Raw genomic sequence first — 12,273 nt, 5'->3', positions numbered from 1 at the left:
TCTCTCTCTCTCTCTCTCTCTCTCTCTCTCTCTCTCTCTCTCTCTCTCTACAGATTTTTCAACAATTTATAATCATACTGACCCCGATGAAGCATTTGAATTATGGTACAACTTGTTATAAAAGTATATGATAAACATGCACCATTCAGAACCTCTCGTGTGCAGCAACACCCAAAACCAAAATGGCTTACACACGATATTCAATGTGCGATTAATCACCGCGATTTTCTTAAACGTAATGGCAGAGAAGAAGAGTACAGAAAGCAGAGAAACGAAGTAACGTCCATGAAACGTGCTGCTCGCAAAAAATATTACCGTGAGCTCGCTGGATCAAATACGAAACAAAACTCAAAAGCCATCTGGAAAGTGATCAACCAGTTGACACGTAAAGAAACCGTAAAATCTTCTGTCATTGATGTACCTGCGGATGATCTTAACATTCATTTCACTTCTATTGTTGAAAAAATAATCACAAATGATAGATCAAAACAGAATAATCTGGACAAGTTGAAACAGTTTTGTGTTTCAAAGAATATTACACATAATTTAGACATCCCCCTGTTATCTGTGAGCGAAGTCTTCCATTATCTGATATGCTTAAAACAAACTGGTACTCATGGTCTAGATAATCTTGATGGGAAAATTTTGAAGTTGTCTGCCCCTTTTATTGCAGAATCTCTGACATACGTTTACAACTTGTGCCTGGACAAATCTGACTTTCCCGCCAAATTAAAGGAGGCAAAAGTAATCCCGCTATTCAAATCAGGTAATTCTTCTGACCCCGCCAATTACAGACCAATCTCGATTCTTCCTGTTTTATCAAAACCACTTGAAAAACACATATATACACACTTGGCCGCACATTTGAAGAAATACGACCTTATTCATTCAAATCAGTCAGGCTTCAGAGTAAAAGGCTTCAGAGTAAATCATTCGTGCCACACAGCATTAATAAACCTTCTTGAAAACTTGCTTAGCAACATTAATAATAATGAACTCTGTGGTGTCCTATTCGTCGATTTTGCAAAAGCATTCGACGTCATTAATCATGAGTTACTTTTAAGAAAATTAGCTGAGTATAGATTGTCACCCCAAACCCTATGCCTCCTCTCATCTTTCTTAGCCGGACGAGAGCAATCCGTCTGCGTGAATTCCACTATGTCAAGTAAAAGACCGGTGTTATATGGAGTCCCCCAGGGTTCTGTCCTTGGGCCACTTCTTTTCTCTCTGTATATTAACGATCTTCCTTTTAGTGTTAATGATGATTGTGAACTATTTGCTGATGATACGACCATACACATTTCTGATAAAAAATTAGACAAACTTTATTTATCATTGCAGAACAGTGTAGATGATCTCATTAATTGGACAAAATATAACCACATGAGTCTTCACCCCCAAAAGACCAAATACATGTTAATTACAACAAGGCAAAAAAGACAAAACATCAAGAATAATCCTCATTCCTTATTAATTGGCAACGATGCAATAGCGGAAGTAGGAGATCACAAAGTTTTGGGAGTAAATATCGATAATAATTTATCTTGGACCCATCATGTTGTGCAAAACCGTGTCGAGGAAAATATATTTGTTGAACAGAATAAAGCACTTTCTTGATCCACACTCAAGGTTATTATTTTATAATGCATACATACAAACCATCACGGATTATTGTTCGACCATCTGGGACTCTGCCAGTGCAAACATTTTAAAACCACTGTACAGTCTACACAGACGAGCACTAAAATCAGTTCTATTAAAACAATCTAGTCTTGTTTTCGACGATTATAAAAACTTAAGATTATGCCTTTAAAAGAAAGATTTAAATCAAATAAAGGCGTGCTCCTTCACAAAATCCTTTCTGGCCATGCACCGAGTGCTTTCATTACAAAATTTAAAGCCAAACCAAGCCGAAAATTCAACGTCCCCATTCCGCGGATAGATCTCTTTAAATCAAGTTTAGCTTATTCTGGCAGCGTTTTGTGGAATTCTCTCCCGGAATCATTTCGAGTCCCAACAAGTCTCAATACTTTCAAAAAACACCTCTCATTACATTTAATGTCAAATTACGAAAAGTCACAGTGATGGAAGACTTCGTTCTGATTATTTTCATATTGATCATATCTGTCCATAAAGCATCAGTGTTTCATAACGCAAGAATGTATGTATAGCCTACAACGTGTATATAGTCATGTGAATAGTTTCTCTGCCTTGCTTATCTTTTGTAATTGTTTTACGTATGTATATATATATATATATATATAAATGTAACCGAGTGCCAATCTACTTTCCTCTTTCGTACTGAACTCAAACACTAAAGCAGACGACACAAGTTATATTACCCAGGTTCTTTTATTCCATACGATGAAATGGGGAAAATGTGGGATAACGTGGGTTTATCTTCAAATACAACTTTCACTGTATAGGACTAAACAACTTCAAAAAAACAATATTCTCACTCTTCATTCTAAAACTACATTCTTCCCCTAAAAATACCCTTTAAAACACACCAAATCCTTTCCCCAAACTACACTCTACTCTAAATCCTCACTCTCAACTTTAATTCAAACAAGAAGGGCAAAGCCCATACGACTCGCATGCTTTACACATTTTTCCTACCAAAATACATGTGACCTTGACCCAAGGTCAAGGTCATCCAAGGTCATGCAACACAAAGCTGTTAATTCAAGACATAGGAAGTACAATGGTGCTTATTGGCTCTTTCTACCATGAGATATGGTCACTTTTAGTGGTTCACTACCTTATTTTGGTCACATTTCATAAGGGTCAAAGTGACCTTGACCTTGATCATATGTGACCAAATGTGTCTCATGATGAAAGCATAACATGTGCCCCACATAATTTTTAAGTTTGAAACAGTTATCTTCCATAGTTCAGGGTCAAGGTCACTTCAAAATATGTATACAATCCAACTTTGAAGAGCTCCTGTGACCTTGACCTTGAAGCAAGGTAAACCAAACTGGTATCAAAAGATGGGGCTTACTTTGCCCTATATATCATATATAGGTGAGGTATTCAATCTCAAAAACTTCAGAGAAAATGGGAAAAATGTGAAAAATAGCTGTTTTTTAGGCAACATTTATGGCCCCTGCGACCTTGACCTTGAAGCAAGGTCAAGATGCTATGTATGTTTTTTGGGGCCTTGTCATCATACACCATCTTGCCAAATTTGGTACTGATAGACTGAATAGTGTCCAAGAAATATCCAACGTTAAAGTTTTCCGGACGTCCGGACGTCCGGACGGACGGACGACTCGGGTGAGTACATAGACTCACTTTTGCTTCGCATGTGAGTCAAAAAAACCACAATGAGACTCTAATTTACACAAACGAAATCTAAAAAAACAACCTAAAAAACAATTCTTTAAAAAAAACCCAAATCTACAAAAAACAAAATCTGACCAAAATCTCTCCACTAAATCTAACTACTCTTCACTAACAAAACCTAGTCTATAAAAACAAATCTACGACCCACTAAAAAAAGAAAAAGACCTAACTAAACCCGAACAGACCTAACTAAAAAGAATCCCTCTAGAAAGAAAAACCTAACTAAAACCCGTCGCACACTCGGCCATCCTGTAAACACAGAATGCACGCCGTAAGCATACGTAAACAAATCAACAATTTCAACTACCACAAGCTAACTCATTAAACAACAAAACACATCATTCCTACCAAATAACATACCTACAATACATATACCGTTCTCTCAAACAACAGTCTTCTAAAACATTCACACACAAAAATCTTCCCAACCATTCCAACTCACAAAACAATCTACTTAAACATTCAAATAAATCCTCCCCCCAAGCAGCATACTATTCTTTTCACCGCCTACCCATTTACAGAAAGAAAATTGTTTTAACCTACCAGCAAAAGAATCCTCACATTCCGGAAAGATTTCCGGCCGTGACAGACATGTCACTGACACAACAGCATTAAAAACACGCCGCACCAAATACACGTCTTTTTCCCTCAAAGATTCCAAGCAAAAGCACAGTTTTAGCGTTCACATCCTGTGCACCGGTGTCACAAGATTAAAACCCATTCAACTCGAGGGGTGTCAGGCAGCCCCACTTTCTTTAGTTAGTGCCTAACGTCACCTTCAACTATTCAACTTTACATCGCGGCGGAGGGAAAAAGGGAGATGGAACAAAGCCACCCGTCAATTGTTTCTTGTTCACAAAAACATTAATCACAAAATTTACTCCAGAGGCTGGTACTAAAAAAGCAATCGTTTTACCTATGCAAATTTTAGAATCGGCTATTCCGCGAGACCAATTCAATAGAAATGAAACTCAGTCTCGGAAACCTTAATGAATCCCCGATAGTATATAGGTACCACGAGTTCACACGGATGCACAAGAGTGCATGTGTACCGTAACTGTCGTTCCCAAGCTCACATCCTCCCCAACTTAGACTGTCGTCTCCTGGCGACATGCCAGAATCAAAAAAATTCAACAAAATATTTAACCTCCCAAGAACATAATATTCTCCATCCTCAAATCATTTCAAAAACTTTCACACCAAAAACAATCATCAACTGACTAATACAATATTTCTCCAAAATTAAATGTTCTGAAATACACATTTCACATAATCCTTCCCGTGCCAATAATCCTATCTCCTGTCCACATCCAACTCACACAAGTTGACAAAAAATCACAACTCATCTTTAACAGAGGCAGTTCCATGGTTCACTTTACAAAGAATTATGTTCACCACTTGCCAGATAACCAATAATGATAATCTTTACGACTTATCAAATATTTTATCTCTCTTGAGCATACATCAGAACAAAATGTTGACAATCTTTACGATTTATCAAAGCATCTGATCTCTCTTGAGCATACATCAGAACAAAATACTGACAACCTTTACGATTTATCAATGCATGTCCCCTCTTTGTATCCCAACTGTACTTGGCAACACAATCTTCTAATCAACTAACAAAATGACCACTTGCCAAGGCAATGAAAAAAATGGAAGTCCTTAAAACTCACCCAGAATATCAAACCTTTAGTCAAAAATCAGCAATAACCTAATGTCACTCATCACAATTAAACCATTCAACAGGAGTATTCATAGGCAACCATACAATCCTTCAGAATCTATTTCAAAAATCCACTAATATTAATTCTAATAAACAAAACCAGTATACACACTGTCTTCGAACAAAGACATCAATAAGCACCAGAACTCAAATTCTAAAAAATACCACCAAGAAAATAGCGAGAGCAGAGGAAACAGTAAAAGTGAGAGCGGAGAAAACAGTAAAGACAAACCAAACGACAGCAGAGAGCAAAAAGGAAGAAAAAGGTTATCTAATCCCTTACAGGTAGCATACTTTGCTCCTGAGGCGTACGAGGCTGGAGACGCCATACTCAAACAAATTAAAATATGTGCGCGTAGACAATCGGCTAGAGACAACATAAAACCCGTCAAATACCACCACCTCTGGGCGTCCTTGTGGTAAACTGATACAAGTTGAATGCGTCCCAGGCACCCTGTCTACAGTATATGAAGTTTACTATGATATATATCCTTCTCTTCTTCACCATCACTCTCCTTCCTTCCTTCACAATCCTTCCTTCCTTCCTTCACAATCCTTCCTTCCTTCCTTCACTCTCCTTCCTTCCTTCACAATCCTTCCTTCACCATCCTTTTCCCTTCCAATATGTATGATATGACGGTATTTCAACATTATGTTGTTCACCATGTTTCGATCCTTGAAACAAATAAACCGGCAAGCGCATAACTCACGCCCCAAGCACCCGGCTTGCAACAAAAACCACACTAACACCCATACATACAACCACAAGTGTTAGTAATCACATCACATCCATGTAGCGTAATCAAACATACAACTACACATGTCCGTCATAATATCAAAACAACATAATCGAACACACTCTTCCAGGGCTGGTCCACTCCCCAACTCTGTCTCTTTGCACGGTGTGCAAACAGTCTTTCACAAACGTCCGAAGAAATGTTAATCGTTGAAGTCCTTCTGTGGACTAACAGAGTAAAAAGAAATGTTAATCACTGTAATCCTTTCTTCCCCGGATTAACAAACTAAATGGCAATGTTGACAACAAAGCCGCATCCGTCGACGTCACGCCCGGACTCCCTCCAACTTCTCACACGCCCGTCTCCTCAACACCAGCCCGCGTCCGGACTGCATGCCTGCCATCCTCTCCCTGTGCGACGGGGTCCCCTAACCTACTCTAATCCTAGCCCTAACAGTAACACCCCCTACCCACCCTTGCTCCGCAGCGCCAAATGTAACCGAGTGCCAATCTACTTTCCTCTTTCGTACTGAACTCAAACACTAAAGCAGACGACACAAGTTATATTACCCAGGTTCTTTTATTCCATACGATGAAATGGGGAAAATGTGGGATAACGTGGGTTTATCTTCAAATACAACTTTCACTGTATAGGACTAAACAACTTCAAAAAAACAATATTCTCACTCTTCATTCTAAAACTACATTCTTCCCCTAAAAATACCCTTTAAAACACACCAAATCCTTTCCCCAAACTACACTCTACTCTAAATCCTCACTCTCAACTTTAATTCAAAAAAAACCACAATGAGACTCTAATTTACACAAACGAAATCTAAAAAAACAACCTAAAAAACAATTCTTTAAAAAAAAACCAAATCTACAAAAACTCTAACAAAATCTGACCAAAATCTCTCCACTAAATCTAACTACTCTTCACTAACAAAACCTAGTCTATAAAAACAAATCTACGACCCACTAAAAAAAGAAAAAGACCTAACTAAACCCGAACAGACCTAACTAAAAAGAACCCCTCTAGAAAGAAAAACCTAACTAAAACCCCGTCGCACACTCGGCCATCCTGTAAACACAGAATGCACGCCGTAAGCATACGTAAACAAATCAACAATTTCAACTACCACAAGCTAACTCATTAAACAACAAAACACATCATTCCTACCAAATAACATACCTACAATACATATACCGTTCTCTCAAACAACAGTCTTCTAAAACATTCACACACAAAAATCTTCCCAACCATTCCAACTCACAAAACAATCTACTTAAACATTCAAATAAATCCTCCCCCTAAGCAGCATACTATTCTTTTCACCGCCTACCCATTTACAGAAAGAAAATTGTTTTAACCTACCAGCAAAAGAATCCTCACATTCCGGAAAGATTTCCGGCCGTGACAGACATGTCACTGACACAACAGCATTAAAAACACGCCGCACCAAATACACGTCTTTTTCCCTCAAAGATTCCAAGCAAAAGCACAGTTTTAGCGTTCACATCCTGTGCACCGGTGTCACAAGATTAACCCATTCAACTCGAGGGGTGTCAGGCAGCCCCACTTTCTTTAGTTAGTGCCTAACGTCACCTTCAACTATTCAACTTTACATCGCGGCGGAGGGAAAAAGGGAGATGGAACAAAGCCACCCGTCAATTGTTTCTTGTTCACAAAAACATTAACCACAAAATTTACTCCAGAGGCTGGTACTAAAAAAGCAATCGTTTTACCTATGCAAATTTTAGAATCGGCTATTCCGCGAGACCAATTCAATAGAAATGAAACTCAGTCTCGGAAACCTTAATGGATCCCCGATAGTATAGAGGTACCACGAGTTCACACGGATGCACAAGAGTGCATGTGTACCGTAACTGTCGTTCCCAAGCTCACATATATATATATATATATGTATTCAAGATTAGAATAGTCCCTCTCTGGGCGAGGGCTGGTTGAAAAGAAGCTCGTTTATATTGCTTATGCCACAACCCTCGTAAAATAAAATTTGATTTGATTTGATTTGATTTGATTTGATCTCTCTCTGTCACACACACACACACACATACGCACACAGGCACACACACACACACACACACACACACACACACACACACACACACACACACACACACACACACACACACACACACACACACACACACGCACACACACACACACACACACACACCCTCCCCTGTATCCCGAGACGAATGCGTGATTGATGATGAACGGATTATGTGGATTAAACACAATTTTTTGTCGTTCAGGTTGCCAAATTGTTAAATTATTGACAAGGAATACCTTTTTGGAGAGATGTAAAAAGAAAGGCCAAAGGGATTACGTTCTATAAATCTATAACAACCCCTCCCTATCTCTCTCCCCTCTCTCTTTTTTTCTCTCTCTCTCTTTATAGTGTGTTCGTGCGTCTCATAGACACATTGTAAGAAAAGGCCTAACCTGAAATCTTAATCCTTGTAAAATAAAGTTCTATTTATAGGCCAGTTCAGTACAGTTCACTCTCTCTCTCTCTCTTTCTCTCTCTCTCTCACACAGACACACACACACACACACACACACACACACACACACACACACTCGCACGCACAGACACACGCACACACATACACTCACACACAAACACATATTACTTTTCTAAAACCATATACAGATTCTGTCTTTCTTGTGTTCAGATTCCTCTCTGTCTTGATTTCAGATATCTTGAGGTCAACATGACAACACAAAACGGAACGCAAGTGGCTCACCTTCTGTCAACAGACAGTCTCAACACAGACTCAACCGGAATACTCGTAGCTTGGGATCTTGTTCACGGTCTTCGAATCACTCGCAAGGATAAAACGAAAACGAGCCCGACGGGCAGCTTCCCTAGGTTCCCGCTTGGTGCCCCGGGCAGGCTAAATATTGGGGGAGGGGGCCCATACGGAGGAGACAGGTATCTTGGTCGAATGAGCTGTCTGTCGTTCTTCGACAGCGCCTTGGACAAGGATGGCGACTCTGACTTTCTAAATGAGTGCGAGGGAGTTCTCCTTCCTGATCCCCCACTCTTTGGTGAGTGGAGTGTGTGTGTGGTGTGTGTGTGTGAGTGTGTGTGTGTGTGTGTGTGTGGTCAGTGTGTGTGTGTGCGTGTGTGTGTGTGGTCAGTGTGTGTGTAGTGTGTGTGTGTGTGTGTGTGTGTGGTCAGTGTGTGTGTGTGTGTGGGTGTGGGTGTTTGTGTGAGTGTGTTAGAGAATGCAGAATGTTTTATTTTCCATTCCGATGTTGTGTATGGGTGTGTGTCTGCACGTTCTTATAGAATGTAGAATATTGTATTATCCATTCCGATGTTACGTCATCGTGAACTTGCATTCAGAGCCATGCCTATACGCAGAATGACAAGATCACTAATTATGATGTCTGTGATGAAGGTGGATACACGTTCACCATGCATGTACACGATAAAGCCGACAAACGATGGTTTGAGGGGGCAAGCTGTGTTTATTGTCAGCCATGAAGATGATCAGTGTATGTGACAAGGGAACTAACTCTCGTTAGTTACTTAACACATTAGTAGCAGTTGCTTCCCTTAGATGGTAACAGATTCTCAAACACTACATCTCTCCCCTTCTTGAATTTTAAGAAGTAAAATCCAAAATTACAAAATGGATAACTGGACAAGCAAAATGATAAGAAATGATATCTTCTCCTGAAGATTAAAGAATGATGCCTAGAAGTAGAAATGTAATGCTGACTAGAAATGTTTAACTTTACATTCAACAAGAAAAGTGTTCTCACTCCAAATCTTATGAAGTAATGCTTCAGCCTTATGAATTTTGAAAGTACTAACAAATGATAATGAAAGTAGAAATTAGTGTACTTATCTTCCCTTCTCATTAAAGAAAAACAAAACAAAACTGAATTTACGTGTTACCCAAAAAATACTGTGAAATGATGCTAAACAGCAATGTGAAATAAAACGACACAATAGGCACTTGACGGAAAATCTTGAAAATAAAATGTCTGCACAGGCACCAGAAATAAAATGATTTTACAAAACATCAGTCAGTTCAACGTTCAAGTCAGAACAAAATCTTGCAGTTTGGTAGGTAAATGTTTTTCCCTGTGCGAACGACGTGGAGTTGGTGCGACGTTAGTATGTGTGTTTTGTGCGTTTTGGTTTTGCTTGTTGTGTGCATGTTGCGAGTTTGGTTCATCTGTGTGAAGAAGAGTAACAGCTTCAGTTTCAGCTTCGGCGTCAGCTTCAGCGACATTTGTTTCTGAAGGAGTTGGATGTCTGGGGGAGCGTTTGAAGAAACTGCTGTTTCGCGTGATTACCTTGTTTCCTCGGCACGCAGAGATCATAGAACCGTTCTTTGACACAACAGTGAGGGGTGTTGGGTTGAATGGAGGAGTAGACTTCTTAATGGAAGTGTCCTTGATGATAACAGAATCACCAATCTGAAGGTTGCTTGGTTTGACATAGTTCTTGTTGTCTGCGTAGAGCTTCATCTTGCCTTTGGCGCGGGCATCCTGTTGTCTCATCTTTGCGTCCGCTGGCTGCTGCGGCGGGAGTTGTGGTAGTCTGTTCTTGATGTTGCGACCAAAGAGGGCAGTAGCAGGGGCGACACCAGTTGTGCAGTGTGGAGTTGTTCTGTAGTCAAGAAGAAACTTGTACATTTCCTGTTTCCAGTTCAGCTGTTGTGCATGGGCGGCTTTGACAGTCTTCTTGATGGTACGCATAAAGCGTTCCGTTTCTCCATTTGCACGGGGCCACAGGGGGTGATCTTCCTGTGCTTGAACCCGGTGTGTGTTGCGTATGTCGCGAACTCGTGGCTGTTGAATGGTGGGCCATTGTCTGTCTTCAGAACATTTGGTATGCCGTATTCTGCGAAGATCTTGTCGAGACGTGGAATCACACTCCGGCTGGATGTTGATTGCAAAATGTCAACAACGGTGAATCTGGAATATTCATCTGTGATGACAAGGAGAATGTTTCCGTTGGGTGCGTCTGCGAAATCAGCACTCAGTTCAGACCAAGGTGCTGTGGGCAGTGGAGACATCTTCAGCGGTTCTCTGGCTGGTGTGGGAGTGGAGATTTGACAGGTTAAGCAGTTTTTCACCGCTTTCTCAACAGTCTCTTGCATTCCTCGGAACCAAACCTTTTCTCGAAGCAGGGCGACTGTCTTGACGATGCCTTGATGTCCAGTGTGAGCGACTTTCACAGCTTGAAGATGAAGAGACTCTGGGAGAACGATGCGTGTACCCTTGAGTAGAACTGATGCGTTGTGACTGAGTGAGAGTTCTAGGCTGAACGACACAAGTAGAGGGTTCTGAAAGTTTTTGTGTCAACGTCGTCTTTGGCTTCCCAGTCACTGGTAAGGATTGCGTTGATCACTGCCGTAAGGGTGACATCTTTCGCTGTTTCTGAGATGACGGTGTCTAACGTCATGGCTTTTGGAGTGGACGTGTCGACAACGTAGTGAAGATACTCTTCTGCGATCTTCTCTTCTCTGCTGCTGGGATGCTGTTGGACTGGATGTCGACTCAGATAGTCGGCGGGGTTGTCGAAACCAGGTCGGTACTGAACAGTCATTTCGTAGGGCTGTGTTCTCAGTACCCAGCGTTCAACACGAGCAGAAAGTTGAGCACGAGGGTTGTTGAACATGCTGACCAAAGGCTTGTGGTCAGTGTAGACAGTGAATGTAGCACCAAACAGGTAGATGTGAAAATATTCACAGGCCCATGTGATGGCGAGTGCTTCACGTTCTGTCTGTGAATATCTTTGTTCTGTTGGAGTGAGTGCTCGGCTTGCAAACTGGATGATGCGCTTGTCTTGGGTCAGGACTGCAGAGATGCCTACAGGACTGCCGTGGGTGTAGATCTCTGTCGGTTTTCCTGGATTGAAGTAAGCAAGAGTCGTTGCTTTGCTTAGTTCTGCTTTCAGCGTTCCGAGGGCTGCGTCATGCTTTTCATTCCACGACCATGGTGTTGTCTTCTTTGTCAGCAGACGGAGTTCATGGGTGAGTGTTGCATAGTTTGGAATGAAGTGTGCACCACAGAAGTTCATCATGCCGAGAAGACTTCTTACTTCAGATGCGTTGGTTGGTGTTGGCAGTTCAAGAATGGTCTTGAGCTTGTCTTGGCTTGGGGTGATGCCGTCTTCCCCGAAGATATGACCAAGGAACTCAAGCGACTTCTTGTTGTACTCACACTTGTCAGTGTTGAGAGTGAGGTCTTTCTCACGGAGACGCTGCATGAGAGCGCGTAGGTTGTTGTCATGGTCTTGCTGTGACGTACCGTAGCAGAGAATGTCGTCACTGATGTTTACGACACCCTTGAGGCCAGACAGTACTTGCCTGATGGTTTCTTGGAAGATCTCGCTTGCGGAGTTCACACCAAAGAAGAGGCGTCGGTATCTGTAGAGACCAAGATGTGTGGAGAACGTCGTAATGTAGC

The 12,273-nt window shown here is 41.1% G+C and overlaps 1 protein-coding gene across 1 annotated transcript in view; it reads right to left on the bottom strand.

Annotated features, from left to right (window-relative positions):
- Positions 1 to 11,119: 11,119 nt before the first annotated feature.
- Positions 11,120 to 12,273, bottom strand: part of LOC138977819 (uncharacterized) — a 2,883-nt gene continuing 1,729 nt past the window's right edge. Inside the window, exon 1 of the mRNA XM_070350427.1 lies at positions 11,120 to 12,273. This exon is cut by the window's right edge and continues 1,729 nt beyond it. Within this exon, the coding sequence (XP_070206528.1) occupies positions 11,120 to 12,273 (1,154 nt within the window).

The sequence above is a fragment of the Littorina saxatilis genome, linkage group LG10, assembly GCF_037325665.1.
Source record: "Littorina saxatilis isolate snail1 linkage group LG10, US_GU_Lsax_2.0, whole genome shotgun sequence".
Lineage (NCBI taxonomy): Eukaryota > Metazoa > Mollusca > Gastropoda > Littorinimorpha > Littorinidae > Littorina > Littorina saxatilis.
This window is presented reverse-complemented; position numbering and strand designations above follow the sequence as displayed.